Source organism: Myripristis murdjan, chromosome 23 (assembly GCF_902150065.1).
Source record: "Myripristis murdjan chromosome 23, fMyrMur1.1, whole genome shotgun sequence".
NCBI classification, from domain to species: Eukaryota; Metazoa; Chordata; class Actinopteri; order Holocentriformes; family Holocentridae; genus Myripristis; species Myripristis murdjan.
The window spans coordinates 16472991-16496451 of record NC_044002.1 but is presented as its reverse complement, the minus strand read 5'-3'; the positions used below and the strand labels follow the sequence as shown (position 1 = coordinate 16496451).

The following is a 23461-nucleotide window of genomic DNA, read 5'->3' as shown; positions in this document are numbered from 1 at the left end:
CATTCACAGAAATATGACTATTTCTTTTTAACAATGAGAAAAATATCATTCACCTAGTAAACAACATGGGCATTTAATTTTTTTCACACGATACTACACAGAAAGCAATGTTCAATCATAAAATGCCATCATTTAACTAAAAACATTTTGAAAAAAAAAAAAAATCAGCATTGTAGAACCCATGAAAAATTTTAAATATTTTGCCTGCTGTAAATATCAGCAATATAAAAGTGTTAAGATGTCCAGCGACTCCCTGTCCTTATGAAATAACCTAGTAAAATACCAGGAGGTGACAAAACACACTGTGCTGCTGAAGGCCCTGTAGTCTGGTAATCTGTTCTTTATAATAACATGTTCTGTTCTTTGTAATATCATCAGATATGAAAAAATATGAAACCTGGGCAACAAAACAAAGTCACAATAACTCCGACAAAATGGCATTACACTGAATTAAATTAGGAAAAGTGCATGTAATTACATTAACGTACATGAGACTTTATGTATATAGTGTGTGTATGTTTATGTGGAGTGGATGATGTTGGTTTAGCAAAACAGGAGGAGGAACTATGGATAATTCCACTGTTATGTATCACTTTAACTTTGTTTGCGCTTCTGTCAGAGTGTGTGTGTATGTGTGTGTGTGTGTACCTGAGTGGGAAGTCGACCAGTGAGTCCAGTTTATCCCTCATGTATCGGCTGTAGGAGAAGCGTTTCAGATGAACCACCAGCACCGGCGGCAGAGACCACAGGTCCAGCTTCTTGGTTGCCTGTTGGTGCTGTTTGCAGTTCGGACAGTACCTGCGAGAGGAGCAAGTTAGGAACACGTCATCCTCTGCATGTGAACACAAACGCACACTATTTGGCGTGATGAGCAGCAAGCCCAGGTATGGGATTACTGCTCTTTTCTCACTGGCTGCTAAACTTTATTTTATTTACACTGCATTAAACCTGTAACAACAAGCAAACTGTAAAATGCTGTATACCTAAGGCATCAGCATGATCATAGCTACAAGTATGAAGCATGATTTTGTGCAGTATACCGCAGCTTTATTGACATAAATCATATAAAAGATGGAAAAATTAAATTCTTTCCAAAAAACAGAAAAAATGCCATCTCCATACACAGTATTATTACCATCAGCATTGCAAAAACGATGGGAGCCTCGGCATGCTTTATTTATTGACTTGTTTGAATAAAACATACCAACCAAGCACGTCCCTGAGCTCGTGGCCTTCAGATTAACTATCTTCTAAATGAGAAATCTGTTGTTTACAGGCCACAATGGTTGGTGTACATCCCAACATTCACCAGCAACTTGAGTTATTTCCCAGCTGGTTCTCTGCCAAAGGCAACAGTGCAGAAGGCATCCTCATCGTTAAAGGTGAGCTGTTTGGACTGCGCAGTGTGCATTTCTCACCATGGGTCCTCTGCCCCCAGTTTCTCTTTAGTGGTGAACAGCTCGATGCAGTCCTTGAGCTTGAAGAAGGCCTTCTTCTGAGGCTTGTACTCCATGCTCTCATGCTTGTCGAAGTCCTGCGCTCAGTCACAAAGACAAAAACATCCAGCTGTTAGACCGAACACCACCAGACATAGGACACTGTTGTAAAATAAACACTTAACCTTACACGGGTGTTAACTTATGTCTAAGCTTATGGAAAAGTGCTGTAAGCATGCAGTCATACTATATAAGGAAAATCTCCTATATATACATACATCCTGTGCTTACAAAGCTGTGACAAATTTAGTCTAAAAAAATGCTTTGTCATTGTCACACAGCCCATTTCTTGTTCTAGCCCTGCTATAGGAGTATGCATGCGAAAAAGTGATCCATTAGTTAACATCAGCTCTACCTCAGCGACGCTCTCATCAAAGTATTTCTTCTTGATCTCTGGCTCCCAGTCCAAGGACAGATAGGAGCGGTCTGCAGCAGGAGGACAGAGTGTGAATACACAAATCACAGACGAGTCCTCTTCAGCTTCTCTCCCTCTGTTAACCCCATCCTCCATTTATTATGTTATTCCTCCATTTATTATGTTATTCCTTACTTGCTGTCTATCCATTTATAGTTTGGTTACTCACGTGGTCCATTTATCTTCACAGTCATTAATTTACATTGACTGTGGAAAGTATATCAGGACATCTTCCTGATATTTACATCATCCAAACCTCAGTTGTCTCAAAGCTACAAAATCCTTCTCCAACTCGTCTGCCTCTGTTTATCCACATCTCCTCCATTATGACTGTTGCAGATTTAATAAGGGGAATCAATAAGGGATAATGGCTCTTATTTGGACTCAACTCATCAATGTTTTGCATGAAGGGAGTAATAATTTATCCATCCATGTTTCTCTACGCTCCGACTCAGTTGCATGACAGTGTTATTTTAAGAGTCCTGTTCCCGAATAAGGCATCCACCGACTGAAATTTGTGATATTTCTACTACATGACGGCACAAATTCAGCCATTTTTTGAAGTTCTTGTTGCAAAATTGTAACAGTTTTACTTATTGGGGATGCTCAATGATGATTTTTACTTTTTGTTTTATTTTCTACCAAGCTGAGTATATCCTATTTACAGCATTTCTTGATTTAACACTGGTCCATACCGCTGAGTCGAAGGTGTCCCTCGTCGAAGCGGATCTGCCTGGTGTCCTCCTTGATGAGGGAGAAGTCTGTCTTGCCCATGTTGTTGAACTGGAATGTAAAAAGTCTCTTTTTGTTGTGCCCCGCTGTCTGCTGGCCTTTGGTGGAGTTTTCCGGACCAACCAAACCGTTCTCCAGTTCGTTGTCCCCGCCCACCGAGTCCTCTGATTGGCTGTTGTCATTCTCAGAGGGCAGCTCCTGGTCCTGACTGGACTCGTCGTCCTGCTCGTCAGTCTCCATCTCGCCTGGAAAAGGACAAAGAGGAGATTTCGATTCTGGATATGGATTTTCAAAACAAACTTTACAATAATAAACAACAAAACCAAACAAAAAAAAGTAATGAATCAATTATTCTATTTAAAGTATAGGAAAAGTTTGCTGACATATGTTTGCTGCTACAGGTGCTTCTCTTAGCTTAGTGGACGTATGCCCATATGTACAGTATGTATGCACAGTTTGACAGTGTGTTTGTATGTGTGTGGGCCATTACTAGGCGATCCCTCCTCTAGGAGTCCATTGGTGGCGTTGCCATTAACAGCGTGTTGCTTGGACGCCTGTGTCTCCTCACAGTCCTCCTCATCCTCCTCCGCAGCAGAGCGCACAAACCGGCTGCAAACACAACAACACCATTCTCATTTACCCCAACTGCTTCGCACTGGCACACTTAAATGTGAAATAAATCATTTACATTTTGGAAACTAACACTTTGTGTGGACATTCCTTCTCTGAACACTCTAAAATTTCTCTTTGTAATTAGTGAAGCTGTGTTTTTTTCCTCACTCTTAATGTTTGACAATCATTGGGTGAAACTGTCTGGGGACGCCATAAACTCTTTGATCACTGGGTCCTAACAAATAAGAAAACAATTTGGGGGGTTTAAATTTAATTATCTTTATATCTGCTCTTACCAGGGTTTAAAGCAAGAAAGAAGCTGTCTATAAAGTTGTCTATAAAGTTGTCCTGGAAGATTTGTGTTCACTGGATTCAATTAAGCATTTTATGAATCTAAAATGACCTGAAACCAGGAACGGCGCCTGAGAACTTTAAGCCCCGTCTTGATTACACGCCTTAATAAAGCACTAAAATCAAGACAGGAAATCAATTTTTTTGCCAATCTGCCTCAGTGGCTGCTGGATTTACCAACTTAACGTTTGCTTCGGCTCTTTTATAAGCCATTTTTCTGAATGAAACTTTAACGGTTGTATTTGAATAGCGGCCAGCAACTTGAGCCTACCAGAGGCGTAGCAGCAGCATGTTGTAAAGCTTATCTTCACTGAGGGTTCTGGGGACGGTGATGAGGAAGGGCTGTCCGAACAGCGGCGTGCTGGTGTGGTTGTAGCCCGACTGCTTGTACTTCTCCCTAAGGTGCACTGGGATCACTACGTGGTCGGTGTCCTCCTGCCGGTTCACCGCCACCTCAAACCTGCACAGAAAGGAGTAAGGTCAGTCATTCAAGTCACTCTGGATACGCTGTATGTCCACAGCATGACTGAATTGTGATATGTCATTTCCTCTACCCTACTGTAAGTGTTTCTAATTATTATTGAGTGAATATTAAATTTTATCCACTCCGCCACACAGGGCAGCAGTCCATCCACCCACCCGACCATCCGCCGATCTCACCCAACCAACTGTTTTACACTTTCATTTCAGGCTGATCAAAGTTAAAACGGTAGCAGATGAGCTCAGCTTTGACACTCACACATAGATGTCATCTCTCTCCATGATGCTGCTCAGGTTCTCGTTGGTGGCGAAGATCCGGTGGAAGCGGTGGTTATAGATGTCTGTTACAATCATCTGGGGGTGGTCGAGTGTTGGAGAGGAACACACAGTCGAGTCAGGCAAGAGAAAAACTACTGCAGACCTAAAGCAATTAGAGACCTGGTGGCCCAGAGTGTGTTACACTCGAGCAGATAGAATGATCCCTTCGCTATTGAGTGTAAGGTTCATGTAATGTTTGGAATGCATAAATGCACTGAAAGGGTGACCAAAGATTATTCAAAATCCCAAATCAGTCATTCACACACTGAATATGTGGACTGCACAATCCAACAGAAAAGCACTTTTCCAAACCAAATGTAACTGATAAGCATTCTCAACAAGTATTGCGGCATCGGTCCAAAGTTCATCTCGAAGGAAGGTATGCACTGAAATGAACACAGATGTCAGATACTTTGTGCATACCAAGCTAAAGTCGGCTATCCGTGCCAAAGGACTATTGTGATGCTAAAATACACAACCAAGAGACAAATGTACTAAATAAAAGCGAGACATGCAGTACTTATTTGCCTTTTCCTAGTAATGTTTGTTCTCTCTCTCAGCGTATAATCTTCAACATTCATTACAACATGTTGAAGAAAAATACGAAATCATTGCTCTGTACAGGTTAGTCAATGAAGCACTGTCATAAAATTCAGTACTGTTCAGTGCTGGCTCATTTGGGTCATTTTTATTTTATCTTTATTTTTTTTGCTCTCTTTAAGTGTGTAATGAAATGTTTTTATATGCCCTTAGAGTTTTGTTGCCGCACTTGCACTTTTGCATTTCTTCTTTGTCCTATTTTGGCCTGTGCAGCCTGAAGACAGCTCAGCATTATAGTGTGATGACTAATAGGAGACCAGGGTTATTGACCTGATGAGAGCTGAGTGTGACTTTTTTTTTTTTTTTTTACCTTCTCAGCAGGCACACCAGACAGGCTGGAGAGGGCGGTACACAGGTCAGAGATGTAGCCCACCTTGGGCACTGTCAGCTTATACTGAAACAGAAAGAATACAGTAATTCTGAGATATAGATTTAGCTTTGACACATTTCCAGCTGAAACAGGACGTTGGGGCAGCACTGTTCAAAGGTTAGGTTTTAGATTGGATCACAGCAAACACAGAAAGTGACTCAGTGCTATGTGAAAGATCTTGAACTGTACAATACTCTGCACTCTTCAAAATGAGAATATTGCAGAAACTAGGAAGCAGCCATCACATCTTAGGAAAAGGAAGCAGAATTTGCCGCAGAACAATGACCTCTGACCTCTTGATTGACATGTCAATATGTCAGGTTGTAGATATTGGTAAATACATGTGACACAATGGTTCATGTAATCCCATACAGGACAGGCCATTTATGTGGCATGACACTAAGACAACCATTCATTTATTTTCCTATCATGTTGATGCCTGACATGCTACCTGTGTGGGTTTGGCCAGAGGGTCCAGTCTGACCAGATAGACCTCCAGTGTACGCTCCTTCTTCATTGGCAGCGGCAGGGTCAAGTAGCAGAAAGGGTCAAAGGTCACAGAGACCTTGGAACAGACAGGACACACCAGGGTGGATTTGAAGAGGCCGTGGAAGATGTCCACGATGATGGAGTCGTTCCTTTTGATGTGGTTCTCCCACGCCTCCTCCGCCACCACCTGGGACAGACGAGCAGGCAGAGAAATAAATAAATAAAAAATTTGATATTTCCAGCAAAGTGAGTATAAACCGCCCACACTGATACAGCGAAGCATGGCAGCACAGACACAGTTTGAAAAGAGCAGGAGTCCCCAGTTACTCCCACCGAGGGAAGACGAGAAGAATTACACAACACTGAACAGAATCACCAGACAGTCGGTGGTGAAAATATGTGCTTGTGCAACCACTGAAAAACTACATTGGTACAATAACGTGAATAGTCACAGAATAAATATAAGAGACACATTTTTTTAAAAGATATTGTTAAGAATACATGCAAGAAAAGAGTTATAGTTTCCTAGCTGAACCATCATTATGGGACGATTATTACCAACCATTAATTAATTCAATCATTAACCAATGTTACACATTTTTCATTTTTTCTTGGACTGGGTTTGATAATTCTGGTCAATACTGAATATAACATAAGCCGGTTGTTGATAAGCAATATGACAGTTCAGCAATTACATGGTTAAAAATTATTCTTTACAGCAACATATACCAAAATATGTGCGGTGACAGTCTACATAAAAAGTGTAGCGCCCACAGTGGCAAGTAAGTATAATTAATATAACACTGTTGAATAGCTGAAAGTAATTGTAAGAAACATCAAAAGTGTGAAAAAGACAATCTAGATTCGAAATATTTTCAAATGTTTTATATGTTAAACAGTTTTCTTCCATCCTTTTTTCCATACAGCTCATGACCTGGAGTTTGTTGAATTGATTTTCTTATTGTTTGACTTTCTACATTTGTCTCATCACCTTATCAGGCCTGCCGTCAGCGTCCTTGAGCTGAATGTAAGGCTTCTTCCTGATGCGGTTCAGATCCTCGTGGAGGCCGTCCAGCAGAAAGGCCAGCAGCTCATGGGAGTCCTGCTGCTGGTAGCCTGAGAACTGGGGGGCGAAACGGCCCACCTGGGTCTGGAAGGTGGAAACATACACACATATTCAAAAAAATAAATTGTGCAGAGGCACAAATATATAAAAGTTCACCATTTTACTCATAAAAAAAAAAAGTCATGATTTTCCCGTGCATTAGTTAACGTTCATCTGAAAAAAGATACACAAAATGATAAAACACGATCAGCAGCTTTATTTGCACACCACAAAAAAGACAGAAAACAAAGATGAATACATTTAACAAAATATTAAAACCACAGACAATATTCAAATCCAGTATATATTCAGTGTATTTTTGATCTGGGATTAAGCAGCATATTTGGCTTTAGGACTGACTTGTGTGCGAAACAGTGCCTCAGTCTAACTTTGTTAAATCATGGAACCCTGTATCTCCAGTTTGATGGTGATACTAACACCTGCTTGTAAACACAACATGAAATCATTTGGCTACTAAACACTTCAGATTATGTTGCACAGGCTGTTTGGATGAAGCGGATGGATATTTATCTTGTTCTTGTTTTTTTTGTTTGTTTGTTTCTCAGCCCAGTTAACTTAAGCAGTTTGTGAGGAAGCTGAAATCAGCTGAAATTTATATTTATGAATCCTGGATTTGAATTTTCCCTTTGGAGGCTCAATAAAAGCAAATCTCTCCCTCTCTCTCTGTATATTTTGAGATACAAAAAAACAAAACAAAAAAACACAGCACTGTATGTACAGTGCTTTAGAGAAAAAAGCCAGGCTCACTGAGCATTAGTTTTTCTCCTGCATAGGTAACTACTCCAAGGACAGAGGCTGCAATGGAAGGAAATACCATTGAAACTGAGTGAAGCAGTTTTACCTTGAAAGGCCTGGGGGTGACGTAGCTGTATTTGCCCGACCACACCTGCTTGATGAGCTCGGCGTAGGCTCTGGCGATCTCCCCCTTCATGCCCAGCGGATTGTCCTCATTCAGCTCGTCTGTGTACTTGTCTTTGAGGAAGTACTCCGTAAGCGGAGGGATATTGCTTAAACACTGAGGGGACACAAAAACACGAGAGGACATGACAAAATGATAAATGAAATGATGAATGAGGATTGTTTCAGCCCTCTCACACGCTCTCTGCTCTCTTCCATACCAGACTTTTATCATTTTCGATTTCGGTTTATTTTAATTTAGTGAAAGGACGATTATTTTCCTCAACAACAGATATCATAATATGTGATATGACAGTTTGCTAATAACGAGATAAAATGTAGAGTTTTAAGTGTTTCAGCTGTTACATCTACCCCCCACTCTAAAACTTTTCAAGACCTGGAAATGTTCAAATTCAAAAGTTTTGCTCAGGTTTCTACCGGAATCACAAGTGTCTTATATTATTGGAACAAACACAATTTTTAAAAAATTTTTTATCGATCTTTAAAAAAAAAAAAAAAAAAAAAACCCTGTATTTGTACAATTTGGTGAATGTATTATAAAGAATTACATTTTTTTCCAGTTTTTGTACAAAATTTGTGCACCCTTTACACTTCAAAAGTGAGTAGCTCAGGGACTCAGGCCTAAACCAGTGAGCTGAACACATGTACATTTGGGGGCATAACGACAAATAATGCAGTCATACATTTTTCCATACCATACCATCCCTCCAATTCCGCAATTTTTAAATACTTGTAAAGTTTTCCAGACGTCCCTGTGCAGAGATCCCTGAGGGTGTGCGTTTACCTGCACAGCAGAGTTCATGAAGCAGGTGTTGCCCAGGTTGGAGAGTCCGCAGAGGCCTGAGCGCTCGCTCTGTCTGCCCTGGTCTGAGTAATCATAGCTGTTGCTGTACGGATGGTAGGACGGCAGACTGTAGCTCGAGTTCTTCACACTGTGTAATGAACACACACACACACACACACACACACACACATAGGTTATACGATGTTGGAGAGCGGCTTGTCAAAATCATACAAACACAGAAAAGCTAGCAAACACACTAATGCACACACATATTAATCACTATGACATCTACGTTAAGATAAGTAGGTTAATGTCAACACTACAAAGTCTACTTCACGATTATAATCATCTTATTACCAAGATGATCATATCTATGGTATTAATGCAGTCAACAATAAGCTACAAGAGACCACTGGGAAAAGCTCTGGCCTCCTCTATGTTATCTCAAACCAAATGCCACGCAACAGTGCAATCCTACAGAACATGACGTACACACTTAGATCCTCCCCTATCTATCCCACCCCCAGAAGAGAACCAAAGCTATATCCAGAGAGCTAAAAGTAGGCGCCCAATGGCAATCAGCAGACCTCTGGGAGGGCTGCAGCGCGCCGTTGGCCGCTTCTGGCTCCCACTGGTCGAGGGAGCCAGTTGTGACGGTGGTGGAGACAGGGGCCTCGCAGTTCAGCACCCGGTCCACCCTCCTGCTGTCCAGCTCCACCGCCTCAGGCCTCAGGCACCACCAGCAGCACAGGAGCATGGCATCTCAGCCCCGCCCCGGTCCAGCCCGCGCCGGCCCGCATCTCCGCCCAAAACAAAAGGAACCACAGTCTGGATGGGGTTCGGTTCGGGTCTGGGGTGAGCAAAACCCGTTCTTTTTTTAATTTGACCAGCTGGGATGCAAAGTCCAGCTCCAAACTCCAGTGTTGAGTCCCAGCGTTGACTAGTCCAGCTCCAGAAGCAGCACAAAGATAGTCCAAGCCAAGTTTGGGCCTGATTTTGACTCCTAAGTCCAGAGCAGGCCTCTCCTCTGCCACGTAGTAAACAAAACAACCGGCTAAGATGCTGACAAACACACACTCTGTGCAGAGATCTAAGTGAGTGAGCTATATGGCCAGGAAGCTTAGAGCTCCCTAGTTAGAGCTAACTGAGCGGTTCCCTTCCTCTCCCTTCCCCCCTTTCTTCTTTTCCGGGACGGTTTGCATGCCATCCTGTCACCCTCTCTGACTCAGATCCCTTCCCCCAGTCCTGTCCTGTTCTGTTCTGTCCTGTCCCGTCCTGTCCTCTGGTCTCTGCTCGGTCCTCTGCTCCTCCCTCTGGCCTGCCTGCTGCTCTCTGCTGCTCTACTGCTACCAGCAGATATTTATAGCAGCATCAGCAGCGGCAAGGATGCTCAAGACTACTGCTACCGGAGCTAGAGGTGCACAGAAGAAGAGAGAGAGGGAGAGGGAGAGGGAGAAAGAGAGAGAGAGAGGGACAGAGAGGGGGAGGGAAAGAACGAGGCAAAATGAGAAGGGGGAGGGGAGGACAGAGCGAGGGGGGGGGCCTGACAGAAGAGAAATGAGATGGGGATGGAGGGAGCAGCTGATCCACTGCATCCAGCTGAGGCTGCAGTATTCACAGGCCTGACTCTTTCTCAGTATCACTCTACCTTCCCCTCTCTCTCTCTCTCTCTCTCTCTCTCACACACACACTTTGACACACTCACTCTTGCTCAATCTCTGTATCTATCTGTGTCTTTCATTTGTGCACACACTCTTTGGCGCTTGCTTTCTCCCCAGCACACATAAATTCTCTCCACTGATAAAACACACCCTTTGACTACTTTAGCATCCCCCCTCTCTCTGTGTGTGTGTGTGTGTGTGTGTGTGTGTGTGTGAATGACATACTCTCTGACAGTCTCACTGTCTTTAATATGCCATGGCTGTCTCTATCAGCGCCTCAGGAAGAGGGGCCTAAATAAATAACTAGGTCCTGAAGAGAGTGTTGTTTTCACAGCAAGGGCCAGTCTCTCTCTCTATCTCTCTCTCTCTCTTTCTTTCTCTCTCTCTGTGTAGGTGTGTGTGTGTGTGTGTATGTTTAGGCAAGCAACGAGGGGAGCAGGAGCAGATGAAATGTATTCTGAAGGTCACTTAGACTGCAGAAGGTGCACTGCAACAAGCTCAAAGGGAGACGAGAGGTAGAAAGAGAGACAGGGAGAGACAGAAGGGCCTGCCAGAAGCCGAGGACACCGCCACCTCGGAGGACACTGACACTAAAGGCTCTGCTGTTACAGTAGTGTTGCTACTAAAGCTACGCCAACCAGGCCAGAACCACACAATCAAAAAGACATGCCTTACGTAATGTAGGAGCACTTAATATGAAAAAAAAGTAGCTCCATGCATAATTCAGAGGAAATGATGGCGCTGGCAGTACAGTGAGTCAGGGACAGGATAGCTGCTGGGAAGAGAAGATCAGATTTCCCCAAGTCACCCGCTGTGCACATTTTAAATATCCACCAATACTAAAGAAAATGATGCAACTTCTCTCTTATGATGCAATGTAGACCTGTGAAATGGCACAATGTGTAAGCCTGGGCCTACACTATATGCTCCCAACCAGACAAAGATAAGTACACACCAGCAGAAAATGCTGCAAAATAATTATGCTGCTGCTGTGTTGCAGTAGTTTGATATTTTTTCCCACTCGACAGCAAAAAATCCTTATGAATGTTAAAAGGTCGCAGGCTCAGTTCAGCTCATTATGTGTCAATATTGATTTTTTTTTTTTTTTTTTTTTTTTTTTTTGGGTGGCCAACTCTGTGGCTATTATTCCTGCATTCCGATACTGCACAGTGAGAAACAGAGTGTCTATATCTAAGACACGCACAACACATACACACTCCGGCATGCAGTTAACCACACATACAGTGGAAAGAGGGGACAGTGAGGTCTATAGGACAGCACAGGATACAGCTCCACCCACAGTGGAGCAGTGCTCTCTAGCGCAGGGCTGACGGGGCTTCTGGGTGCCATCGTTTTGGCCACACTCGTAAACTGAGGCTACAGTGAACTCATTAGAAAGCAGAAGCAGAGAATGAAGCTGTCTGCAGAGAGGGACTGGGCTGGACTTCACCTCACATGCAGGAAAAAACGAGGCTGGCCTGATGTGTGAGGTGTGCGAGACTGCAGGATGTGACTGTGTGGATCCGGGCTGAGCTACCCCATGTGCACTAAAATCACTACATATTACCAAGCGCCTTAATGGTTAGGACGCTTTCAGGAAAATGTATTAAAAAAGTAAGTAGGGCTTCAAAAGTAAGGCTTCAGATAATGTATATGCCAGCATTAGGGCTACACAATTAATCAGATGATCACATAATTGCAATCTGATATCGCCATGACTAGCATTCATGTGATTTGGAGATAATGAACTGTGTATTTTGCGATTGCCCTGAAAGGCCTAGTGTGGCAGAAGCGCTTTCCATTAAGCACGATCAATCACAAGCTTCGAATGCACAATGTGCACCCATGTAGAAAAAAGAAAGCTTAAGGTGGAGGAGGAGGCAATTCAAGTGCAAGGAAACAGAAAACCTTACACAGACCATGTTTGGAATAATGTAGCAGCAAGCAAAGTGGAAAAAAAAAAAAGGATCAGGCCAGTGTTAGAGACCAAAACCCTTCTCCTGAGACTTAACATGAAAAAAATCTGTTGTAGTTCTTAAAAGTGGATCATCCCCAGTCATGTGCAGATGCTTTGGGTTTAAACCAGATGATGACAAGCGAGCACGGTGCAGATTCTGTGCAAAGTTGCCTCAAAGGTAACAGCATAGTGATTATTTATCATTTTGAAGTATAAGAGCAATAAAATGGTAGTTTCATAGGATCCAGAAAAATAATTGATACGTGTAATATTCATTACAATACAAAAATCACAACATTTTGTAAAAAAAAAAAAAAAGAAAAAAAAAATCACATTTGCTGTAATTGTGCAGCCCTAGTTAGCATCATCAATGAGTCGAGTGTCAAATTAGCGGAGGAGCACTAACAACTAATTCCTAAATAAGGCATCCAGAAGCACCTGTAGGCCGTTTTTAGAGAGCACTGCTGAGGCTGAAAAACACTCCAGAGCGATCAATGCCATGTAATCCCCCCTCCCGCTCCCAGATATCACCTCCTGCAGCTGAATCTGCATTGTCAGCAGACCAAACCACAGCCAGAGATAGACCTGTCCATCGCAAAGCTCCAAAAGCCTCATATTGGCATACGGTAAATCAGCTCATTAATTATGACTGACTTTAGAAGAACAGAACAGAGCAGTGTAGAAAAGAAAAGGCCACTGATTTTCGGAAAAAAACATCACACCCGCCCTGCCAGACAATTATCAAAGGTCAGGGAGTGCAAACTGTTCAGAACTACGAGCATCTTAGCACAGTGTTGACAAGAAATCAAACACTGACAGCAACATGCAGGCAATTTGTAAGGAAGACCGCCAAGCACTGTATTTTTGCAGGATTTAAATTGATGGTGCTCCCCATCCTGATCAAATACGTCTTCACTCTCCCCTTGCAGATTCACTGGATCTGCCGCATTAATCATTTCTGACTGTTTCAATGACATTTTTTTTATACTTGAATTACATCTATGCTCTGATTTTGTTTTTATTGTGACTTGCTGCCAGCTAAACGTAATGTAGGAGCTTAATTTAAACAAAGAAAAGAAAAGAGAAGACAAGAACGGCTGATTTGATCAACTTGCATGTGTTCTGTAGCTTTTTTTTTTTTTTAGGAGGCTGCTGTTTTGGAATTGGTTTCTGGAGGCCTGTGGTGAGCCCGACTCTAAGCTCTATCTCTGGCTGCGCCCCAGCCCACCCTCAGTCTGCAATTCACTCAACTACTGGGCCTTACTTCCTGCTGTTGAAGCTGCTGTTATGATTGTTTGTGAGAGATGAAGGCGAGATCTTTGGCAAAGCAGAGAGATTGGAAGCACCAGATGACCTTCAAAAGATAAAGAATAGATCATGAGTTAGAGAGGGAGAAAAATAAGGAGCTCTCCGGAAAGACGTGTGGGGGTCAATTAAATAAATTCATGAGATGAGATCCAATAAACAGAGGGATATGTCAGCAACAAAAGACAAAGCAAACAAGGTAGAGTGTGGCAAAGTCACGGAGAGGAGAATTTTTTGGAAATGAGGTGCCGTAGTGATGTAGTACCAAACACCTTTCTAAATCCCAAGATGCAATTTTATCATTCAAGGTCCTTCCTAGTCAAGATACTCAGTGGAAGGAGTATTTTTTTAAAACTGTCAGCAACTTGGTAATAAACTATATATAAAATGTGGGGTTTTTTTGGTCAATACTGTGTAGCTACACTGCTGACTAGAGAAAATAAAGAGCCTGGCGGCTGAAATCAGATACAGCCTAGTAAGGACTTGCACTCTATTCCTGTGGCAAAATATGACTAACTCCTTCCTCGAGCCAAAAGGGAGAGATGCGCTGAGAGATGTGCCGCTCACTCACTTGGGTGCCGTGGAGCCTCGGGGCCATGTGCCATCCTCATTCTTCTGCTCTATTACAAGAACCTGCAGGAGAGGAGACATGAAGAAGACACAGCGGCAGCTCACAATCAGAGGATCCATCTGCAGTCCTGGTACTTCAGAGACTCAGCATTTAACGTTTCACAATAAATACAGCAAAACTAACACAGCCTTTTAAATTTTATTGATTAACCAACATTCACAGTAGTTTGGAGGTACCGCATGTTAAAATCTGTGCATATTATAACAGTAAAACCACTGAGGCTTATTAAATTTGTCATTCATCTCGTGTGAAGAGAGCGTGAATGTCTCCTCCTTCTGTAAGGATTAGTAAAACCAATTACTAGTGTTGAACAGATACAGGTTTTTTTTTTTTAAAGACTGATAACAGAATAATAGCTTTCACATCAGGAAGGGAAAACATGGATATACTGATACCTGATATTTCAAAAAAAGATACATTATCAGCGCGATTTATCAGTGAACAATTCAATCTGTCAAACCCTAATTACATGGGAGTTATGAGTTTTTTCTTCTCGTTTTGCAGACTTTCAGATTGGAGAGGGAAGACATAGACACGCCAATATCCAATATCCAATATCCAATAAAAAAAGGATTGCAGCCTGTTACCAATGAACTGATATCACCCTATAAAACTTTAGTTTCTCTTCTCTCCTGGTGCACATTTTTGAAACTACAACTTCGTTTAAATGTTAACACCTACTTATTACTTATTACCCTATGTTGACTGAGTGGCAAAGGCTTTAGACAAAAACATCAGATTTCAGAGTCAGGACATTAAGTCTATGGAAAACTTAGGGATCGTGAGAATAAAAAATACCTTGAAAAGTACAACATCATGGGACAAAAAGAGAGGGATTTAAACCACAAGGATTACATTAGCAAACCTGTTACTGGAGGTTTGCTGTTTGGCCTTGCCTTGTCTTGTCTTGTGGATGACCCACCACTGATTTCTCAATATCTACTGGGAGAACAAACAACCTGTTACTGCTGCTGCTAAAATACGTTTCCTCTTCATACTGTAGTTCAGGGTTTCTCAACCAGTGGACCATGGCTCACTGATGAGCTGCAAGTGCCCATCTAGTGGGCTGTGCAATGTTTGACCCAGCAGGATGCTATTCAAGGAGGCAAGGTAGTGTACCACAATTTTTAAAATCATAGGCGATAACTTGTGATGTTGAGATTACCTGTTTTTTAAAATTATTTTTATTTCAAGGTCTTTTATTGTTGCACAGTTAAAACACAGTGACTGTAATTATTCTGACTGAAATTTTTAGGGAATTTATATTAGTTTTTGAAGCTTTTCTGGACAATCCTGATTTTATGACTTAGTAGCACAAATCATAAAAATTGCAGTTCTGCAATTTATTGTCAGCACTTGTTTAACAGACAAAAGAATAGACTGGCCAAAAAAAAAAAGTTTGTGAGAATTTTATTTTTTTCTTATGGGGCCTGACACGTCATAATGATGAATAGATGGGCCTTGGGATGGAAAAGGCTGAGAATCCCTGCTGTAGTTGTTCCAGTGGGGAAAGACAGGGAGCCAGATGGATCCCATCCACTAGCCCACTTAGCGAGGCTTTGTCCAAGGCAAGTTAAAACGGCCAGACAATCCTCTGGAACAGCTGCTGGTGAATGGACGGGCCCTCCAGCCTAAAGCCTGCTGGCCTATTGTGGTCAGTTGTCTAGATTAGTCTGGGCTTGTAAAGAGGCCGTGTGTGGCTCTAGTCAGCTCCCAGGTGGATGTACTTCACATGCCAGGCCAATGCCACCAAGCAACTGAGGGTACAGTAAGTGTAGGCCAGGATGTGGACATGGTCAGTTTACACCAATGCAGCTAAGCCGACACTCTTATTACAAATTACAAAGACTGAGCCGGTGAAGATTCAGTGTCTTCATCGTTTAGATTTCCTACGTTTCTGTTCGAAACACCCAGTGTCTGGTAGCTCATGCCTGGGAAAAATCTTCTGATGCACAGGAAGTGGTGTGTTGTGTGTCACAGGAAGCAACAGTGGTTTGTTTGGAATAAACAGAAGAAGAACTGGGTCGCTAACATGAGCCGCCATGACAGGACAGATATAGAAAGAATGTCAACTACAGAAAATCAAAAGAATAAGATGTTTTCGGTGCTGGAGACACTGTGATTTACTGATGATCAGAGGGAAACGCTGCGCAAAGCCATCACAGAGATTATCATCAAGTAGAAAAAGATGGCACTCAAAAACTATGTATCATGAATTAATAAACAAAACCTGTGAGGCCAAAAAAGATAAGGAGTGTTTAAACAGACGACGCAATGAGATGCTTTTGCAATAAGCGTCAGAAGTGCCCACCTGTCCTTGGTAGAGGCCGGCGTCCTGGATGGTGCTGTCGGGTTTGTTGAGAGGCTCGAAGGTGTTGCTCATGTACCTGTTCCACAGCCTGGTCTCCTTCTCGTCAGGGATGCTGAACAGCTTCCTCATCTCCTTCTCTATCATGTCTGCAACACAAAGGTCAAAATGCGGATTACCAACTCAATATAAGGAAATAAGAAAATGACATGCATTAGGGCTACGTCGGCCTGGTTTCAAGGCTGCTTTAGAATAGCCGGGAACTTACCCAGAACTATGCAACTGCACCCCCATTTTAACAACGTGTGATTTTTCATGCACCCTAAATCTTCCATTTCAAACTGTCGTCCTTATTCCTGACCTTCATGTCTGGATGACTTTTTTGGTCAAACTGAATGTGAAGGAAAAATAACAGTGTGTCTATCAACATCAAAAGGCCAAACAAACATATTTTTCCCCAGAATTTTCTGTACGACTCCAAAACTCGTCAAGACCTGCAAATGTTCACATTAATTTTCCATTATTTTTTGACTTCCGTCAGACATGCACAGCAGCGATGGATCTTTCCGTCTTGTGAAGGAGATTATTTTTGATAAGGTGATGTTTTTAAAGAGGCAAACAGTGCTTTGATCCCGTTCAAATGGTGCTGTTACTGACAACAACTATTTTGCCCTGCGATGGTGAAATGGATTATAAGCATTTAAAAAAGGATCTGATGACACATGCTGAGGAAACACTACAACTAGAGGCTTATTAATGTAGGATTAGGCCTCCACTGCGTGTGAGTGTGTGTGTGCATGCTTGATGTGTGATGCTCTGCAACAGAAAAACAACACTTAGGGGTAGTGTAATGATTTTTGACATTAGCGTCACTTTTGAAGAAAAAAAATATAGTGAATGAATTCCAAATGTTAAAATTATCTCAAGAAACAAACTTGCTGATTGGCATTTCTTTTTCTTCCTGTTATTCTCTGAAGAATAAAATGCAAGCATTGATTGGTTCTCTTTTGAAAGTCAGATGGCATCTAAAAAAACATATCCCAAACAACAAAAAATATATATTATGCAGTGGTTTTTACTCCTGTGTCCCTATCATGAGCCAAAATCATGCAGATTTTCATTTAAACCAAATACGCTGATTTAAATGAATAGTGCTTTCAAATACAGAGGAGGAACTAATCACTGAACTCAGCTGCTGCTTCACTGCTTTTGAGGCATGATAACACATGGTTGGTGGCTGCTAGAGTGTAAAAGCAGTTTTGTGTGGGATTTATTGGTGCCGAAGCGTTTCCTCTGATACCTTACCTAGGCCTTACAGACAGGCAATGCCAAGTAAGCTCTTCCTCACATCCTAAACAGAGCAGTGTACATGTTTGTGCAAACATTACGCAATAACTCAACAATTATATGCCCAACATGTGTAACTGTTATGTTTGTGTTTGTGTGTGTGTGTGTGTGCGTGTTTGGGTGCGCCCTCTGTGCCTCGGGGAACAAGGGCTTGGCACCTCTTGAGGGAATTAACAGGTTCAGAGCAAAGTTTTCAAACAGAGTTGAGGAACATTTTTAGATCAAATCACCGCAGCTCCCAAGTCAGCCCAAGAAATAAATAAAGTCATTATATGGCCATATGTGCCCATTTCCATGGCGATATTCACTTCAATCAGGTGAAGCATGCTCAGCTGAGTTTGAATATCAAACAGCAGGGTGCCAAATTTACACCCACCAGGCACCAAATGCTGGACTGACACTAACATTTAAATTGGGTAGTTTTTGGTCTTTGCGTGTTCTCAAATTTTAATTTAATTTTAATTCTTCTCATGAGTGTGAACTTGTAAGTAAATAACGCTAACATAATTTTATCCAGCAACAATTATGCTTGACAGATAACCTTGTTTTAATTTACCAGAGCTTGGCAGATGAGCCTGAAATTTCTCTGTGGCTCATTCTGGAAGGTTCGCTGGACTCATTCATTCATTCCTACCTATCGTGTCGGCTTTGCTGAAGCGTCTGGTGACCACGTTGTCCATGTTGCTGTCTTCACAGAGCTTCAGCTCCGTCAGGTACACCTCCACCTTGCAGTGTTTCACAAACATACCCTGTTCAACCACCTGAAGGGAAAAAAAAAAAAAAAAAATCAGGAGACTTGAAATACTCATTTCACTCATTAGTTCCAAGTGATTACATATTGAATTAATGGTAAATTATACTTAATAAGTAATATGAAGGTGGTTGCAAAATGTGTGTAATTATATTAGCAGATGTAATTATATCCCTACTAAACAACAACAGCTCTAACCAGAGGTACACAGGCATTAAATTTACGAAACCATCAGGATAATGCAAACTAATTTACACCATCTTTTTTAATACAAATAACATTTGTGATATGTGGGCTATGTTAAGTCTCTAACATAACCCACATAGGATCATGGCACCAAGAAAAACACATGATTTAGCTGCCGGTACATCATAAACCAAAAAAGAGGCTCTGACAGGCTAACAAAACTAAAGATATCTTGTTCCCTCTTCCTGTCTCACCATTTACTCCCTGTACAACTCACAGATGAAAATACAACGTAGCTGTTGTGGACTGTCATGATACAAAAAAAGGACACCTCTTCACTGCTGCCTATTAGCAACATTAGTTGTCACCACAGCAGGAAATGAACACCAGTCACCAGCTGGTTATTTTTTGGCTGTGACTGGTCAGCTTGTCTCCTCTAGCAGCCATGTTGGCAGGTATCTCTCCAGGATTTGGAGGGCCTATTCTACTCTGAACAACTAGCTGCTGTGTAAAGTGGCTGGTGAATTTTGGGATGAATCAGCCGCTGTGTCTAGGGGACAAAAAATGTAACTTTCCTGTTCTGGTTGCTGCTCATGTGAGTGCCCTGATAGGAACAAGTGCCTAAATTAGCAGCGGCGCGTGGAAACAGCTGAGGGGTCCCGGCCTATTTATTTCACCGCTGAGCCCCTCTGTTACTGCCCCCTTGACACATACACATACACACACACACTCACACACACACACACGCACGCACACACAGCACTAACTTCACAACTGTCCCTCTGAGCAGCAACGACCACGCTCGCACGGCTCAGATTCAACCCCCGTGCCCTCCCTTTCCAAAGCCCCGATTCCCCCCGAGCCCATCCTGCCCCTTGCACAATACCCATGTGTTTCTAACAACACGCAGCAAAAGCCCAACTCCACGCCAAACTCTGCCAGAATTTTTCAAAGTAGAGCCAAGCCAAAACTGTTTCAACCCCTCCCATCCTGATTATCTCGCTCTCTCCCTCTCCTCTTAAAAGCTCTGACGCTGCTTCTCTCTCAGTTTGACCTCAGCCGGCATTCCTCCACTTCAAAAAACAAGGACACGCCGGAACGCTCCGCCGGTGTTGGCCATCAAAAGTCAAGATGTCAGAGCGAGCAGCCGCACGGTCCAAACTGTGACCGCAATCCTCCTAAATCCCTTGAACGCCTGCGCAGCCCCGCGCACACTGGGCTGACAACCCCGCAGAAGTGAGAAAAGTGTTAGAAAAAAAAACAAAAGAAGAACTAATAATGAACCTCCTGCATGTTGTGTCTTGCAGATCGTTCCATGTTGCTTTTCAGTCATCCAGAGTGTTGGCTGAAAATAGAAACCCTGTGGCCACCCGATACGTCCCACGACATACATGGCAAAATGGGAGGGTCGATGGAGGGGGGGGGGGGGGGAGGCCAAGAGAGAGTGGTAGAGAGAGAGAGGAAGAACACCGTCTAGCAGCCATGATGCCATGACTGGCGAGATTTGAAGCTGAGATTTGCGCAAGTACAGTAGGCCCGGTGCAGTCAGAAATAGCCTGGACGGGGTATTACACTGGTTAACCAGCTGTTAGCAAACACACAGCCACTCAGCAGTTTGTATCGCCATCCCAAAACTGGTCTGAAACTACTCATTAACCCTCAAAGGAATGAGTGTAATTCATGACACGAATGAATGAAACACTCAGTCAAATGAATGAAAAGCTACAGCATTAGCACCTCCTCTTTATGAAAACAAATCACTCCAGTATATCAACAAAATATCCGTCTTCTTTTTCAGCTCCTGTACGCAAACAGGCACCGATAATCGACAAACTCAATTACACTCTGCAGTGTTCCTTATGGTGTAACTCAAGCTTCAAATTCCACATTGTGTCCATCTACGTTGGGCGGTTTGTTATAAATGTGGAATTAGAAATAGCTGAGCCAAATCAGCATGTACTAAAGAAAAGGCTGAGGCAGGAATTAGCCTAAAATTCAGTTTCAGTCATGTGCGCTAGACATTAATTTAAATGGATCAGGCGGACATGAAGTGACGTAAAAGAAACTCTCCAATATCAGCAGTCTGTTTCCCCTCGATACTGAAGAATACTGATACATAAGTCAAGTTCTCTTTTTGCTGCACCTTTGTAATACCATAACCACAAATGACCTTATTAGCCTGTAATTTCCCCCTTTCAACTGACAAGTCATGTGACACTGCATAGCAAAGAGCAGCTACTGACCACCACAACCACTACAATATGTCTCTGAAAACCACCCTTAGTTTGCCGGTGTTCTGTTTCAACCGGCAAGTGAACCCTGCTGGTTCTGCCATTCATGCAGCGCTGCACCACACACTCTCCGTCCGTCAAATCCTCTCAGGGTCCCATGCTAATGAGGGTGCCCCTTACCTTGCGTGAGATTGGCTCCTGGCCGTCTGTCAATCCATACCAGCTGACGAGCTTGTTCCAGCCCTCTGTCGGGACCAGGATGTAGTCAAGCTCATCGATGAGGTGCTCCTTGATGGCCAGCACATCCCCATCTACAGGAAGGGAGACACAAACAATGCCATACAGGGAGCAGACTCGGTAGGACAAACAGGGCAGCTAAATCACTAGTTGACTGGTGAGCCTCAACTGAATGTCTCACACAAAACCACACAAAGAAGAAAAATATGTTGGAGAGCTTTCTACGAAGCCCAAAAGAGGCTACACTATACAGTCCGTAAACAATGTCTTTTTGTTCGCTTTTCCTCTGGGCGCTATTTGTCATTACTTCCAGAACTATTAGGCTGAACGGACCTCAGGTTCCTGGTGCGGCATGAGGGTTTAGCACTTGTAAATGCAGCCACGGATTGTTTAAGTAGCACCTCTTTCCTTCACAATATTTGTGATTGTAACATATTGCAAATAGTGACACACAAATAGGGCTGCACAATATGGACACCATTTTAAACTTCAATATTTATGCCACATCTTGACACCAATAGAATACGACTATAGGCTCAACAGTGAAAATTGAGCATACTTCAAAAACCAGTATAATAATATCACCTTGATGTAGAAAATGCACTTACTTCACAAAGTATTTTCTGATCACAACAGACTACTCACTGTCTTAGGGTTACCCGACATTTGATATTGTCTATATCATTGCCTTTTGAGATATTACTATCGATAACAATATACTGTTCAGCCCTACACACAATCTAGGAAGAGATGGCTCTGTCTTACCTCTGAGAAGACCCGAGTTATCAACAGGTCCGGGGTAGACATTTTGGTCCCCCATCTGGTATTTGTCCCAGCTATCAAACCCCACATATTTCTTCCACTGTTTGAACCAGTGACTGTCAACCAGGTACCTGCAGAAAGGGTGAGAGGTGCAACACTTCATCAATGGGCAACAGGCAAGCTGGGGGTACAATTATTCATTCTAGGTGAGGATCACGTGTGCGAGGGGGACAGTCTTCATTTCATGCCTGTGTGACACTAACAACACTGATCTCCACAGGCTAAATGGACATGGTGGTGATACTTTGCTAGCTGGGGGCTGCCCACCATCAGCGACTCGAACAAATCTGGCTTTCAAAAGGCAAACACCACACGGATTGATCGCTGTAACAGTAGCAGTGTTGCCGCTGGGTCAGTTCAGGTTGCTGCTTGGCCCGGCCAGCTGGCTCTGTGATTTTGACAGGTGCTTTTCCGACTCCGCCCTGCCCGAGTCGACGGATGAGCTAACGGGCAAACCACTTGCTTGGCTAGACTCTGTTAGCTGACAGGCTACATCAGCAATCTCATGAGATCGTGTCACCAGAGAGAAATGTGAAAACGGCCTAAAGGAAGTATCAAATGTAAGCAGCGGAGTAAAACATTGTGGGAATGTGGTGTTTGTTCAGCCTGCTAGCTAGCGTCAACTTAGCTGCCAGGCTGACACACATGAAGCTGACAGGCTAACGGTGGCTAGCTCGCAGCTAACTGTCAACACGGCCCGCTCCCCCTCCGCTTTCCCGACCTCCGAGACCCTGACAGCCGCGACGGAACCAGCCGCCGGCCGCGCAACAGCTTCGCAAAAGCCACAGCCAAAGTCTTACCAGGTGTCTCCCTTTCTTAGCTGTGTTTTCAACAGTGCCGCGACCTCTCCTCTCTGGGTATCCAGATCAGCCGCTCCTCCTTCCGCCATCTTTCCTTAGACATCACCCGCTGCATGGTGGGAAAAGAGGGGCGTCGCCGAGGCACGTAAGAGGGCGACGCACGATCTCTCAGCCAATCACGAGCGCGTCGGCCGCGCAGGGGAAGCGTGACACCCAGCGGTGACATTATTCTAGAAAATGGTTCAAAAGTGCTCCATCATTCTGACCGCACAGTGTCCGTGAGCCCCAACTAGTTGCACGCTGCTAAAAATAAATATTTGTTTTCTATTTATTTTCTATTTATTTTTTGAACACCTAAAAGACGTCAAAGCACATTTTATATCAGAACCCCTAGGCGTCCCTGGTCTTTATTATAGGAACCACTGCCCTGACAGTCATTTGCAGCCATATCATATGTTGCAAACACATGCAATGTAAGATATGAAACAATAAAAAAGTGTTAAAAAAAAAAAAAAAAAAAAACGGTGGTGTAAA

At 43.0% G+C, this 23461-nt stretch overlaps 1 protein-coding gene across 4 annotated transcripts in view; it reads right to left on the bottom strand.

The window, feature by feature from the left end:
- The window catches only part of usp15 (ubiquitin specific peptidase 15), a 31118-nt gene extending 8096 nt beyond the window's left edge, over positions 1-23022 (bottom strand). The window contains exons 1-19 of one of the 4 annotated variants that reach the window (XM_030045605.1): positions 22928-23022; positions 22071-22198; positions 21249-21379; positions 18535-18661; positions 16557-16702; positions 14186-14247; positions 13574-13663; positions 8692-8839; positions 7831-8004; positions 6855-7013; positions 5826-6050; positions 5315-5398; positions 4346-4440; positions 3878-4066; positions 3134-3252; positions 2607-2888; positions 1852-1922; positions 1419-1534; positions 649-798 (exon numbers count right to left, since the gene is read on the bottom strand). In XM_030045605.1, coding sequence (XP_029901465.1) covers positions 649-798; positions 1419-1534; positions 1852-1922; positions 2607-2888; positions 3134-3252; positions 3878-4066; positions 4346-4440; positions 5315-5398; positions 5826-6050; positions 6855-7013; positions 7831-8004; positions 8692-8839; positions 13574-13663; positions 14186-14247; positions 16557-16702; positions 18535-18661; positions 21249-21379; positions 22071-22198; positions 22928-23016 — 2585 coding nt within the window. In that variant the 5' untranslated portion in view covers positions 23017-23022. Of the gene's footprint in view, positions 1-648; positions 799-1418; positions 1535-1851; positions 1923-2606; positions 2889-3133; positions 3253-3877; positions 4067-4345; positions 4441-5314; positions 5399-5825; positions 6051-6854; positions 7014-7830; positions 8005-8691; positions 8840-13573; positions 13664-14185; positions 14248-16099; positions 16191-16556; positions 16703-18534; positions 18662-21248; positions 21380-22070; positions 22199-22927 lie in introns of those variants that run through there. The other 3 variants (XM_030045606.1, XM_030045608.1, XM_030045607.1) reach the window with 3 other exon arrangements.
- Positions 23023-23461: the final 439 nt, after the last annotated feature.